The following is a 14,795-nucleotide window of genomic DNA, read 5'->3' on the forward strand; positions in this document are numbered from 1 at the left end:
CAAAGTCCAGTGTCAGTAAGGTCTGCGACTTTAAGCAGAATGGCGCGCGATGTGACCAATGTCGTCACAGGCTAATTGATAGAATCAGGAGTTGGGTTCCCAGGGCATCTCATCAATGTTAATGAATTGACGTTGAATGAATCAGTGTTACCCCAGGACCTGCTGTACTTCCCTGGGCTACATGTTCAAAGCATCTGGACTTGCCTGTGAGTCACTTCTACTTTTGTCCTGAGTAGATGTGAGAATCCACCTTCAAACGTGGATTTTTTTTTTTTTTAACTACTATGGTTAGTTTAGCAATGGTAGTAATTAACTCTAGCTTAATGTCCCTGGAAAGATAGCTCCATAAATTAGACAAGCATGCAAAAATTGTAGGCTAAAGAATGAATACCACAGTAGAATTTTATTACCAAAGCCCAATCATATGTTTTTCTGCTTTTTCTGTAATTTTCATTGAGAATAGAATAGTGCATCCCTGTTTACCCATCCTCTTTCTCTTCCTCCCTCCTCTCCTCCTCCTCCTCCTCCTCCTCTTCCTCCTCCTCATGCATGTGTCAACATTGACAAACTGGATGGGGAAAGTAGTGAATAAAAAGGCTCTTCTACAAGGGCTGTCTGAACAAAGTCCTATAAATACTTGGGACCAAAATGTCACTAACAGCATGATTTTAATACAGTTTCATTGTTAAGCTTATTATCTCCTGAAAAATGTAAAACCTTCATTCTGTTACATAATAATCTTATGGGATCAGAATTCCAGATAACTCTGTAAGCTTTGCCTTAGAAAGTGCTAATCATGGTTTTTCCAAATGGTGCAGTTCTGACTGGCTGATTGTGTCCAAACTTAGCCCTTTATTAAAGGGGTCACTTTGTCCTAGGTCAGGTTTTCTCCCAGGCTTATCAAAGCATGACAGCTTTAGAAAGGTAAATGTGAAAAATGAAAAAGAAATGCTGAGGCCGAAAGGTCTGAATTTCCTGTCTGGAAAGCTGAGCCTTCAAAGCCTCTGGATGATTTTGAAGTCTTCCCCGCCTCGTTTTGAGAGCTTGTTCTAATGTGCACAGGGAATCTGTTCAGGCTGCTGTAACAGAATATCACAGACTAGGTGGCTTATCAACGAAATAAGTGGATTTCTCACAAATCTGGAGGTTTGTCCAAGATCAAGGCTCCAGTAGATTGGGTGTCTGGTGAGGACCCACTTGCTGGTGTGTAGACAGCTGTCTTTGCTGGTACCTCCCTGATGGAGGGCTGGAGGGAGTTCTCCGGGTTTCTTTTATAAATAAAGGGCACTCATCCCATTCATGAGAGCTCCACCCTCGTCGTGGCCTAATCCCCTCCTAATACATCACCTTGAGGATTAGGTTTCAGCATGAAACCGAGGAGCCTGCAGACGACTACAATGGACCCAGGCAGTCTGTAAACGGACTCAGGGTCCCCCCAGAGCACTGGGCTCTTCTTTGACTTGAACCGGCCTTTACCTGATAAACATTGTTGGGAGGAGGGTGTGGAGAGTGGAGAATGGGCCTTCCCAGCCCCTAAAATCCTGGTTCCATAGAGAGCAGAGGAAGTAGTCTGCCTGTGCTGCATTGCTAGCGGAGACTGCTCTGAAGCCGCAAGTGTGGCGTAGACAGAGCCTCTGGCTCGCAGAACTCGGTGCCAGCCTGGGGTCCGCTCAGAGGGCCACGTGGGAAAAGCAGGTCCAGGCCCCTCCCAGACCTCCTCGGTCAAAATTGGCATTTGATTCAGGTCCCAGGTGACCCGTGCCCGTCAGGGTTTGAGAAGGAACTTTTCTTGAAAGGAACCACTGGTTTACAAAAAAGGTGGTTTCTACAATCCTTAAATTTTCTCAACATGCCAATACAATATAGGTACCTGACAGTCACACATAGCAAATTCTAAATTGTGATAATTTAGAATTTGAGCAGGCTGGAGGATACAATACGTTTTCAGGAATAACCTTTTGATTATATTTCTTTCATTTAGGTTAAGGTTTTTAAGTTTTTAAAAAGACTCCAGTAAAAAGCTAGAAACCAGAAGAATGTGAACTGTTTCCACACATGGGACACAGGGGTGATGGCAGGTGATCCCGGGGGCATCGCAGGGGCGGGGCGGGGCGGGGTGGGAGCGTGGCCGGGCCTGCTGCACGTGGCCATGCCTTGTGGAAGTGGTTACAGTCACCAGAGCAGAACGGAGGCTCTGCCCTTGGGAAGATTGGTCTTTGTTATAATTTCTGAGATGTGATTCAAGTTCGGGGCAAAGCAAAGGGATTAATGACAACCTGTTGTTCAGCCGATGGTTTGGCTGCAATTTTGTGGATTATTTTCATTATTCTATAAAGAGTTATTAAACAAGGGGAGGGAGCTTGAGGGAGCTGCCGGAGCATTCCTTTGATCATCTAGGACTCTGCCAGGGGGAGGGTCAGGGAAAACAGCCTTTCAGAAACAGGGCTCGGCATTCATGGTTTCTTTTATCACACTGCGCTTCCATGGGCTGGAGGAAAAGCGGTGATTGTTTTGCAGATAACTTGTAATTTTTTTTTTTTTTTTTAACATAGAAGAGGCATGTATTCAATTTGGATTATTTTAAGGTACAAGCATGACCAGTTATTTGTATGTGATGAGTAGATATTCTTACTGCTCAGATGCTGGCACTAATGGAGAGATACCTACTGAGGCATTTATGAGACTTAATGCAAGTAAGACCTCAGTGTTACAACTTGTATTTTGAAAGCGTGGCAGGAATCGAAGAAAGAATTATTGGATATAAGTCATCATAACATTTTTGAGCTAAGAAACTTGGAGATCTCCTTTTCATCTTACAAACGAGTTAAGTCAAGAGAGGTCAAGTAGCGAGGAAGGCTACGTGATTGGCAGTCGGGACCGCGTGGTCTCTGGGCTCCAGAGGCAGGTGTGAGATTTAAGTCCCCTCCTGTCCAGTGTTTCTGGGTAGCGCACGCTCGGTGTAAGGGGACGTGGATGCCTGAGTCTCCGCCTCGGAGTAGGTTCTCTCCAGGCCTCTCGGGGGGGAAGGCAAGTTCATGAGCGCACTTCGTTTTTGCTCAACAACTCGTGGTGTCATCATCTAGGTGTTCCTTTGAAAGACCTCGCTCTTTTATTGGCTTCTTGGTTGCAGGGCAGCTGTAGGAATGGGCGTGTGTGTGTGTGTGTGTATGTATGTGTTCAGGATTAACTGCTGATGTCTGCAAATGTGAGCTGATCCTGCGGCCTCAGCCCAGCCATGGACAGGACGGTAGACGGTACCAGTCGACGATGACGACACGTTGAGCTTCCTTTGTACCTAAGACGGAACATTATGTGTCAGGCTGAGACTTCCATGAACATTGTGTTAAGACTGAGAGAGTAGTTGCAGGCTTCGGTATCTCGGGGCTCTGTTGCACAATGTGTCCCTTTCTGTCTGCAAACACACCCAACTCGGAAAGAAGAAAAAAAAAAAAAAAAAAGCCAGAATCCAGTTACATAAATTTTAGAATGTGTGCTGTCAACTGCATCCAGACTACTTGCAGGTTGGCATGTTGGTATTGAACATAGATCTGGGCTTTACTTCCTCGTCGAAGGTAATTTTGCAGTGAAAAATTTCAAGTAGCGTTTTCTAGGTCAAAGTGCAGTGTCTGAAGTGTGGTCAGTGTAGGATTTATTCAGTCCTGTGCTGCTCCTCCCGGCTTCGGTGGGAGGCGTGCCACCATTTTTCAGACTTTGAACACGCTAGTGATTTATCCCGCTAACCTTTGTGGCACAGTTCACTGTATTTTCAGTGCTTCCGTCGTCCGTGCTGTTGAACCATAGTTTTCCAGGAGCGGGGACTGAGTGCCCCCGGCTGTCACCTGAGCCTTGTCAGCAGCCGTGCGGTCCCCGGGACTCTCCGGGGGCTGCATAGACGGGAGAAGGAAGGCCCTGGGAGCGGTGTTGACCCACTGGAAGGGGTACCCTTAGGGTTCCGGTTACGTGGTCTTTGTTCAGCGAGTCTTGATTGTACCATTTTTAATTGTCTATGTTGCTGTTCTTCGTAGATTCTGAAAACGGTCAATGTTCAGCAGAAAACTGTACTATAAGTGCCGATGGCAGTACCCTTCGCCGTAGTATGAGTCATGGGTCTCTTTAGAAAGTCCGCTCTGTTTCTTGGACATTCGAAGGAGAGATAAACACCACAAAAATGATTCTTTGAAAATATTCCTTCTCTTGAATTGACCACAGGACAGCTGTAAAAAAATGTACAGAAAACACCACGAGGCCTCTCCCTGCCGTGGGGGACTCCCGCACTTTCCCCTTCGTGCCCGTCCACTTGGGCTTGCCTGCAAGGACGGCGGGCACAGCACAGGCGCCTCACCCGCACGTCAGTCTCGGAGTTTCCAGGCCAGGCTTCACGGGCCCCGCGTTCCTCCCCGCGCTCTCTGTTAGCTTTGGGCTGATCGGGCCTGACAGGGCCGCCGCGGGCTCCGCTGCAGTCTGTCATTAGGAGCCCGGGAATGATCCGGGCGGTTGGAACTGTAGGAGGTTAATTTGGCGTAAACCTCACATCCAAAGATTTCTCAAGATGGGACATGTCACGTCTGTGTCCAGCCATACTTCTGTTCAAGTTCTTGTTTACATTGTAAATATGACCTTTACAGTTATCTTTCAAAGCGCCTGGTGCTTTGAAGAGGACCCCTGAGGAGCCAGGGAGATCTTAGACTGTTAAGGAGGTTCCACAGGAATGCCAGTGTCCATAGGAATGTCCCTTTTCCTTCTGGTGTGTGTGTGTGCTTTTTGTTGTCTTTTTGTGGGGTTTTTTTGGTTAATCCTCACCCAAGGACATTTCTTCCTTTGATTTTTTTTTTTAGAGAGAGCAGAAAGGAGGGGAAGAGAGATGCATCGATTGGTTGCCTCCCACCCCAAGCGGGGCTGGGAAGCAAACCTGCCACCGAAGTTAATACCCTTGATTGGAATTGAACCCTCAACCCTTCAGTCCCAGGGTCAATGCTCTAACCCCTGAGCCAACCTGCTAGGCTCCCTCTGTATAAAGTCACATGGCAAGCCTGTCAGCTGGCGGCCGGCTGTGGGATGGGAGTGAGGAAAGGTAATCACAGGGAATCAGAGGTGTATCTCCACACCTGTTAGCCAGGCACCGTTATTAAGAGTTTTCTCTATTGCAGTTAAGATAACCCCTCGGTCTGTTCTGCCTCTACATTCTCTCATGGAACAGACCAATCAATGCACATTGCTGACTGATTTTAACTGCCTCCCCACCCGAGATCAAGAGCCAACCCGGTTTTCCTGACCAGAAGCTGGGTATCTCCCTGCTTCGGAGACATTTGAGTAAGAGGACACGGCGATGGAGTGTACTCCTCTGACTTAGGGTAACCGTTTAGCCGACCCTGCCAACTGCCATTGGCACCAACCAACTCGGTGCATCCATCAGAGGCCCCTTCCCCAGGCCCTGGCCTGCCCCAGGGGTGTGTCCTTCCCGCGGAGAGCCGCAGCCCTGGTGGCCAGTGGGGCCCGGGCCGCCCTCCAGGGGCACCGAGGGCGGCACGGCCACGAGTTTATATTCCAGGTTTGTCCTTTCTGTTCTGCTAACGACTCTGAGACAAAGGGAAAGATCGCAAACCTTCGCTTGAACCGACTGGTGTCATAGCAACTAGCACTTCACCTTTCATAGCAACTAGCACTTCACCTTTCGCTGGTCCCCAGCTCATACATGCTGCAGTATTTGCGCGCATTAATAATTCATCGCCAAGTGCCAGCTTTCTGTGCGCTGTCAGACGGTGTCAGGGACGGAACATGCTGTGCTATCTCAGATGTCATCTCCCGGGCTAGGGAGGGCACGAGGCATCAGGAAAGAGGACTAGTCAGGGGCTTTGGGAAATTCCTGAAAGTGAGGTGCACGCTAGCCACTGATTTATCGCATTTTTCTTGTAAAGTTGGGGGTAGAATCCGTGCTGATCAAAGTTAATTTGGTAATGTGCTCCAGACATAAGGCAGGAGTTTGGTTGTGGAAATAACGCACACCCGGTAATTGCTCACCTCCATTCAGGCAGCAAAGAGAATGATTAACAGCCTTGGTGCTCAGTCACGTGGATCAGGCTCCAGCGTGAGCCCTGCAAACTCAGGGTTAGAAAGACACCTGCGTGGTCCCTACCTGCATGCTCCCATTCCACAAAACATGGATCTGACCCTTCCCTCTCAAAAGAAAGCTTCGGATTAAAACAAACCTAGGTCACACTCTACCAGCTACTTAAAGTGAAGCATACTTCCCTGAAAAATAGTGGTTTACAACCACAATTAATTGGGAAAAATTTGTCACTTAGCCATGTTTGGATTCTTTTGTCTCTCTTTTCCCTTTTTTCTCCTAAATACAAACCAGCAGCTTCGACATCCCTCCAAACTACTTTGCAGAGGGTGCAGGGGAAGAAGCCCAAACCTTTTTTTTAAGAATATGCAGCCCAAGACCGTGCTCTTGTGAAGGAGAGGCCAGAACCGCTTTCTGTTTGGTGTTCTGACTTAACACCGTGAGGCGCTGGCGAGTGTGAATTATGCACAGACAGGAAGCGACCCGCTGTCATGTCCCATCCCTGGCCAGGGCGGAACACAGACCTGCATGGCGAAGGCATTCAAGAAATGCTTGTTGAATAAGTTAATGCCACCAGACTAATTTCAGGGGAGGGGACATTTATCAGTTTTAGAAACTTAGAGCAAATGAATCTTTGAAAACCATTAGGAGTTTGTTAATCTTCTATCCCCTACATCTATATGGTGCTGGGACCTGGCTTAGTCATTGAACACCTGCAAGCAGCAGTGTGGCACATGAACGAGGGAGTCTGTGTGTTTGTGGTCACGGCCGACCACCGAGACTCAGTGGGGACACTGGCCGGGTGGCTGTCACAGTCAGTGTTTGGATCTGTCAGGCCACCAAGTAGCATATCTTAGTGGTATTTTATACCATGTTTCATTTCTTGGGATTTAACATTGAGTTCTTATACCTCAGAACTTAAAAACAGGGCCCTTCATACTAAATCTATTTGCATCTTTCAAGAAGAAGCAAATTTTTAATACTTAAAAATGGTTTCTGGATAACATCAAGAATAAACTTTGTGATTTTTGGAGTATAAATCTGGAGATAATTAATGATAACCAGATCCTTACAAGAACACTTATAGACTTGCTTATTTAAGGATAGGCTTTCTGTTGTAATATAGAAGCCTTTTTGTGATGTTGCTTGATTGCAGTTCTGTGGTATAATAGCCCTATGTCGGCTATAGAGCCTAAAGGTGAACCTGTAATGACCTAAGTATCACAGCTTGCCCTTTTTTGGCTATCAAGCAGACCAGAATCAGAGCTGTTATCACCATTGCCTTAACCATTCCCGCTTACCACTACAAAGAAATAAAGTCAAGCTGAAGCATGGACCCGTCATACACACACAGCTCTGCGGCGGGCCTGTAAGCACGCAAGGAGTCCCATCACTTGCTTCCACAGTGCTTGTCACCGCGTAGCAATCTCCCTTCATGGCTGAAAGGGTCTGTATCTTTCCGCTTAGTCTGGGCTAGCGAGACATACAGAGTAATATTAGGTAAAGGCTTAACACCCCAACTGCTTCCGATAGAGAGGTCTTGGAAGCTCCAGAGACATGAGCACCCGGAAGCAGAAGGGGCTGTGATGCACATTACGCTCTGAAGTAGGTAGGAAGCCACGGAAGGTAGAGCGTCAGAGAAGAGGTGGTGGGTGGAACCTGGCCGGTGAGAATAAGCGTGACATAGGTGACCACAGCGAAGAGGCCAGACAAATGCGGTCTGAGTTGGGAGGCAAGGGGTGTCACATGCCGGTTCAGAGTCAGACTAGGGAGAACCTTCAGATATGTCACCAAGACTCATTTGGCCAACTGCATGCATCATGGTTTGGAACATGAAAAAACTTTAAAACGGATGGAACGACTGTTTTTGATCTTGTATGTGCAAAAGCTTTGATAACACGTTAGCTATTTATGCAGAAATTCAGCGATCACTTAGCCAGAAACTCCTCCGAGGAGGGAATGCAGCTCTTCTTACAGTCCATTGTGTGAGCGTTTGGGTTTTTAACTTCATAAATCACGGGGAGCTGTGCTGGCAATGGGCTATAACTCAACAGTAGACAGATTGCTCTTTGCTGCTTTCTTTTAAGAAGCAGGTTATAAAACTGTTGGGAGCCTGGTAGAGTAGTTCGTAGATCATCTTAAGCAATTTAATGTAAAAAAAAAAAAAAAAAAATACAGCCTTGCATCTCAAAGGCATGAGAGCCTGAGGGAGAAGAGATTTTACGGAGGCCCCTTCCTGGAGCCAGAGCTCTGCTACCTGAGTGGCCGGTCACCTGCCTCCCTGGGAAAGCCACCCCCCCCACCCCTGTGCAGGGCGGTCAGTGAGAAGTTTTTGTCAGTGCAGGGTTAGCATTATGACAGTTTTCATTAAAATGACTCTATACTTTTCCCTGGTTCTTCTTAACATACGAATACACTTTCCCTCCTGTTAGCACCCTTTGACAATAAAGCTTCGCATGCTGGAAGAGAAGGCTGGGATATCCCTCCACGGGTTTGTCACTGCTTAGAGGTGCCCACTAGGTAAACACAGACACGAGGCACCTGTCTGTGGGAGGGGGAGGCCCTCCCGGCCTGAGAGCCACACTCACGTGTCATGAGCAATAAGAAGACCTGGGAGTCGTTCAGCAGACAACACTCACCTGAAAGTGATAGAGCCCTATAGGAACGGCTTTCTTTTCATCTGGACGTCGTCCCCAAAGGGACCGGGGTCACGGCCTTATTGGTCACGGCTTATAACAGGCCTGCCACGCCAGTGACACGGTGCGAGGTTAACCCACTCCGAAGGGATCTTCTCCTTAGTGGTCGGTGTAAACTCTGCTCCGTTATGCTGGGTTGGGATTTTTTGTGTTTTTTGTTGTTGTTGTTGTTGTTGGGTTGGGTTTTAGATGAAACCACTCGTGTCCGTTCTGAAGCCTGTGTCTCCCTTTTCTTTCAGACCACGAAGGCTTTTCTCCCTACGATGCTGGAGATTAATCACGGCCACATCGTGACGGTTGCGAGCTCCTTGGGGTTGTTCAGTACCGCCGGAGTCGAGGTTTGTCAGACGGGAAGCATTTCCTTCATTCAGTTGCATTCTCTGGTGACGGGTACCCCCAGGTCCTAAGAAGGGTACCTGCTGCACCTCACCTGGGTGTGCCAGGGCCGGCTAGTGTGACGGGAGGAGAAGGCGCCGGGCCAGTCCTCTGTGTGCCCCGTGCCCGCTAGCAGTCTTGCTTGATGATGGTAGAAGGCACAGGTTCAAGAACAAAGCCTTGGAGGGAAGGGGCAGTGTCACGGGGAGCAGATACGTGAGGCCAAAGGTTGACCTTCTGCGTTGGTCAACTTGCCCAAAGGGAGCCAGCTGTCTGTATTAGCTGGTCAGATTGGGATGGTTCTGGCAGATGGGAGGGGTCCTGCCTGGTCAGTGTGTGGAACTGACCTCCTTCACCACATTCAAGTCATAAAGCATGTGCATGTGTCTTACCCCGTGCTGTGCTCCCACGTTGCCTGCAGTGTTTACACGGAAAGCATCGCCCCATGCCAGCGGGCCCAGACTAGACAACGTCTGCGTTCTGTGTGGCCATCCCTAAGTTTAACGTTGGGCAATGGAGAACTTGCTTCTTAAACTGTGAGTCCTTAGGCTGAGTTCTAGTTTAAGCTCACAGGTAGAGTTACCACTTTTACTTGTACTTCACCCGAAAGAGAAAATTAGGTCATAACAACTTATAACCTAAGCTAGACGCACCTTTGTTCTCCCAGCATTAATTTAACTGTTTTTCAGTTTCCTCTGGGGAACAAGAGACCATTTGTAAATTTTCCAGACACTTCAAAGTGAACCTCTCTCCATTTTTAACTCCAGTCCGCTGGCTCTCATAGACTCCTTTGTGGTAACTTCCCCCCCAAGTAATCTGATACTGCATTGATGTGGCAAAAAGTGTTCATGTGTTTTTGCTGTTGCTTTGAAAATATTATTTCTGCACTGAACCACATCAGATATCTGTCTTTTAAAATGCTTTCCTTTTCTTTGCTTAGTCACCTGTAACCTTTCGTAGCAAACGTAACCAGAGTAGCAGACCCGGGAGAAGGCCGGGTTTGGTCTGGGGCCTGCTGTGTGCTCAGCTCTTGCCCTCTTCTCTCCCTCTCACAGGATTACTGTGCCAGCAAATTTGGAGTCGTGGGTTTCCATGAGTCCCTGAGCCACGAGCTAAAGGCTGCTGAAAAGGACGGAATTAAGACAACACTGGTGTGCCCGTACCTGGTAGACACCGGCATGTTCCGAGGCTGCCGCATCAGGTCCGTGAGAACTTTTCTTACTGCTCATAAAAGGCTGTTTTAAAAGTCACCTTTCCGTATCGGGAAAACGTGAAATTGGATCCTAGACGTCAGCTTGCACTTGGGCTCTCACTTGACAGTTAACCTGTAACTTCCACTGGGCAGAGACTTTGTAAAACGGAGGTGAATGAGATGGACAGGCGGGGGCTCGTGCCACACGGTGTCACCCTGCAGACGTTCGTCTGGAGGCGCCAGACCGGACGGACGTAGCTTCTCCAGGCCTTCGTGGAGGAGATGCAGCTCCTGGGATTGCCCTGGAGGCCCCCCTGTAGGAGGTGTTTTACTTCCTCAGTATCCATCCGTGTGCAAGTGTCAGTGTCAGGGAGTTCCTCTCCAGGCTTGGGAGAGTCCTTTCTGCAGAGAGTGTAGCCAAATTCCCTCCAGAATGAGAAGAAACGACTCCATTTGCTAGGAATGAAAGGCCTGTGGGAGTCTGAATGCGAAGTCTCATCTGACTTTGCCGAGTAGAATAAACACCAAGAATCATTAAGAGGGTACTCTGATGACGGGCTTGAGAACTCTGTTGGATTCATTTGAAAAGCAAAGGAAGATAACCGAACATGTGCCCTCTTGGTCACACGCTGAACCTGACCAGGCAGGGAGGCAGGTGGAAGGTGACTTCAGTCCTTGCAGTCTCAGGCTGACCCTTCCCCGTGTGTGTGTGTGTGTGTGTGTGTGTGTGTGTGTGTGGTTGTCCCTCCTTCTATGTTAGGAATCAGTTGCTCAGAGTCCAAGGAGCCCTCCTTCGTATGTAGCATTGTGGTGGGTGTCCAGAGCGGTGTTGGGACAAAGGAAAGAGAAAGGAGTAATGCATTTCAGTATGCACCGTGCTGAATTCAGCTGAAGGTCAAAGTCACCTCATGTCAGAGAGCCCTGGAGAACACACCTGGCTTCCCAGCCTGCGCCTGGGAAGGGCTTCGGCTGGGTCCGGAAGGCTGTGCAGGGCTCTCTCCGCTACCTGAGCCGCCCCGCACACCCCCTGGCATCTGTGTGGGCTTAGTGTTGGTTATGCTAAACGCCCTCTCCTTTTTATGTTGAAAGAAAAAAGAAAAATATAACTTAAGGTATTTAAACTTGACTCACTTTAGAGAAAAGCAGACCAGTCCTGCCCTCTTTTTAAAACTTGTTTTCCAGACTCTGCCTTATTCATAGTAGGAAAATTTAGAAAATACAGAGAAGCGAAGTGAAGTGAAAACTGAGGCAAAAGCTTGTGGCTCAGATAACATCGCTGTTCATGTTGTGAAATGAAGCGCGGTCTTGCCCATTGTGTGCTCACCTTCATTGCCTTTTAATTAACTTCCAGGAAGGAGATCGAGCCTTTCCTACCCCCTCTGAAGCCCGACTACTGCGTGCAGCAGGCCATGAGGGCTATCCTCACCGACCAGCCCATGATCTGCACGCCCCGCCTCATGTACATCGTGACGTTCATGAAGAGGTAACCGAGGGGGTCCCTCCCTCCCCCCCGCCCGGCCGGACCCGCCCCTGCCTGGGCTCATGCCTCGCATTCGCTAACCGCTGTGGCTTTCCCTTGCAGCATCCTTCCTTTCGAAGCCGTGGTGTGCATGTATCGGTTCCTAGGAGCGGACAAGTGTATGTACCCCTTTATCGCTCAAAGAAAACAAGCCACAAACAATAACGAGGCGAAAAACGGCATCTGAGAATCATTTTTGGGTGGAGCGCCATTTCTCTAGGAAGATGGTCAAGATGTTTCCGTCCACCCACATCAGCATTACGGACATTCTCGGGATTCTAAATTCGTGTGGACTTTTTTTTTTTTTAATTAATCAACTTTAAAAAAAATAAAGTGTACATTAACCGACTAGAGTACTTGGAAAAATGCGATCAGCAAAGGTGAGGTCTTTGTAGGCAGAACCCTGAAACCAGTTCGTTCTCTCAGACAAGCACTGTGGCGTCTCCAGGCTCCCGTGGCTTTCTAACGAGCAGAAAGTCTAGAGATGGTAACTACGGTGTGTTTCACGTGTGTGGTTTTTCTTCGTTCCCATAGAGTTTATTAATTCTGGTCATTAAACTCGAGTCAGTCGACACCCTTGCAACTCCAAGGACCGATAGTGCGATGTGTTCTCCTGTTTCCTGGGTTTTCGTTTTGCACAGCCTGTGCGGCCTCTCGCGTTTATTCAGCTCTTTTGAAAAGGAATTTTGAAATCTCCATCAGTTTGAATCAAGCGATGTTTGTTTCGGAAAGATAATGGGTCTCTTTTCCCTACAACAGAGAAATTAACTTACATACAACTGAGTGTGTGGTTTATTAGTTGTCAGCATTCTTAAAGTCACATGACTGAAGTGGTAGCTGAATTTTTAAACTTTCACTCTGAAACCTTTCCTTTAAGTATCTATCACTGGGGACCGAATTATCAAAAAAATAAAAAAATAAAAAAAAAAGATCATGCGTTTCCTACTTATGAATTCTGCATCCAGAATGTGTCCTTTCCTCAGGAAGTCGCTATGTTTCATTTCTTTGGGTGGGTGGACTTTTATCTAGAATACATAGCAGATCAGCAAAGACAACATTTCTAAAAATGGGGATTCTAAATTTTTTTAAAAATCCCCATTTTTGTGCCAACTACGATGAGTGAGGGGGGAAATCTTACACTATGGAGTACAGATGGAAGGCTGTAAAGATTCTTTTGAAATTTTTATTCACCTTGTACAACAGCAAATGACATTTTTACAGTATTTTTTTGTAAAGCAAACTATTTTGTGCCTTGAATTTGGTAAATGTGTATTCGTGAGATGTTGTAAAAGTGAACTTCTACCTCTGTATCTAAATGTATACCATCCACTTGTAAATGACTATAAACTATTATGTGATTGCCTTTTTTTTTTTTTTTTTTAGAATGTCTTGTTTAAATAGCAACCAATGTTTAAGGCTATTAAAATAAGCCATCTTTTACTAATGAATTGGGAAGTTTTATAAAGGACTGATTAAATTTAAAGAATTAACTTACATACAACTGAGTGTGTGGTTTATTAGTTGTCAGCATTGTTGTAGGGAAAACCATGTGCGTTTTTTCTCTGCCATATGATGCCTTAAAGAAAAATGTTTGAATGGGATGGTGTCGGAACAGACATGAAGAGCTAAGGGTGCCATTTATCCCAATCTCCACTGTTACCATTTGCCTAGATTAGATCCCTTATCAGGGGCTTGCTTATACTAAAAGTGGGGAAAGAAAAAGAAGCGCATTCGCTATGAGTCAGCCTGCCCCACACAGATCAAATCAGCTCTGTGTCTGCACAGGACAATCCTAGCTCGGGCGCTTGTCTCATCGCTAGTCTTTATGAGAAGTAGCTTCATGTTATGTTGGGAGTTCTCTTTATCAGTGACTAGAGGCCCAGTGCACACAAAATTCGTGCACAGGGCAATGTGTTTGGGGGGTGGGGGGTGGAGGGTTGTCCCTCAGCCCAACCTCCAACCTGCACCCTCTCCAATGGGACATCCCTCTCACAATCCGGGACTGCTGGCTCCTAACCACTTACCTGCCTCCCTGATGGCCCCTAACCACTCTGCCTGCCAGCCTGATAGCTTCCTAATCGCTCCCCTGCCAGCCTGATTGGCACCTAACTGCTCCCCTGCCGGCATGATTGTCCCCAATTGCCCTTCCCTGCTGGCCTGATTGCCCCCAACTGCCTTCCCTTGCCAGGCTGAGGGGTCTGGGGATTGAGGCTGGACGAGGCGGGGCTGAGGGGACTGGGTACGGCCATCTTCTGGCTGTGGGTGCCGCCATCTTATGAGTGCATGACAATCAGCATGTTCCCTCTTTATTAGATAGTATAACCAAGCCCCAGGCCATTGAAACAACTGAAGCACCAGGTTGCCTCTTCATTTTCATTTTGAGTTTAAAGAAGTACTTTAGGGTAGTCTCATAACAGCGTGGGCGGAGACATGTCCAAAGCAACTCAGGTTTGCCTGCATCAGCCGGCACCCACCAACCACCCTGGAGAAATCATTTCTACTCAGATGACCCACTTCTCCATCGCAGGACTAAGGAAACATCCCCACGTTTAATTTTATTCTCCCATGTTGTCACTTAAACTGCTGCTATTTTTGTTTGTTGCTGCCCTTGTACGGTTGTCCATCTCCGAGTTCAATAAGCCTAATTCCTTTCCCTTTTGTGTAGAATTCAATTCCCACGTTGCAGCCTAGTTTAATTACAGCCACGGCTCTCCTTTGAACGCTGTCCAACTTCCCCGGCTGCGCCGTTGGGAGGGGATACGGTGGATGCAAGGTTAGGGCTCCAAGCCCCTGCCTCGCCGTAGTGCTCTCCCTCAGCATCAGGGTCCTGGCCTGACGCTGGGTGCGCCGCCATCGTTCTCCCCAGTGACGTGAGCTCTCTTCCTGTCGAGCCCGCGTGCTGCTGTTGCTCACTCTAGTCAATAGCCAAGGCGACTGTTCTTGCTGATT

At 47.7% G+C, this 14,795-nt stretch overlaps 1 protein-coding gene across 2 annotated transcripts in view; it reads left to right on the top strand.

The window, feature by feature from the left end:
- The window catches only part of RDH10 (retinol dehydrogenase 10), a 24,681-nt gene extending 12,487 nt beyond the window's left edge, over positions 1 to 12,194 (top strand). Inside the window, exons 4-7 of one of the 2 annotated variants that reach the window (XM_036437146.2) lie at positions 9,000 to 9,098; positions 10,191 to 10,336; positions 11,679 to 11,810; positions 11,910 to 12,194. In XM_036437146.2, the coding sequence (XP_036293039.1) occupies positions 9,000 to 9,098; positions 10,191 to 10,336; positions 11,679 to 11,810; positions 11,910 to 12,033 (501 nt within the window). In that variant the 3' untranslated portion in view covers positions 12,034 to 12,194. The remainder of the gene's footprint in view (positions 1 to 8,999; positions 9,099 to 10,190; positions 10,337 to 11,678; positions 11,811 to 11,909) is intronic. The other variant, XM_045581485.1, reaches the window with a different exon arrangement.
- Positions 12,195 to 14,795: the final 2,601 nt, after the last annotated feature.

Source organism: Pipistrellus kuhlii, unplaced genomic scaffold (assembly GCF_014108245.1).
Source record: "Pipistrellus kuhlii isolate mPipKuh1 unplaced genomic scaffold, mPipKuh1.p scaffold_m20_p_14, whole genome shotgun sequence".
Lineage (NCBI taxonomy): Eukaryota > Metazoa > Chordata > Mammalia > Chiroptera > Vespertilionidae > Pipistrellus > Pipistrellus kuhlii.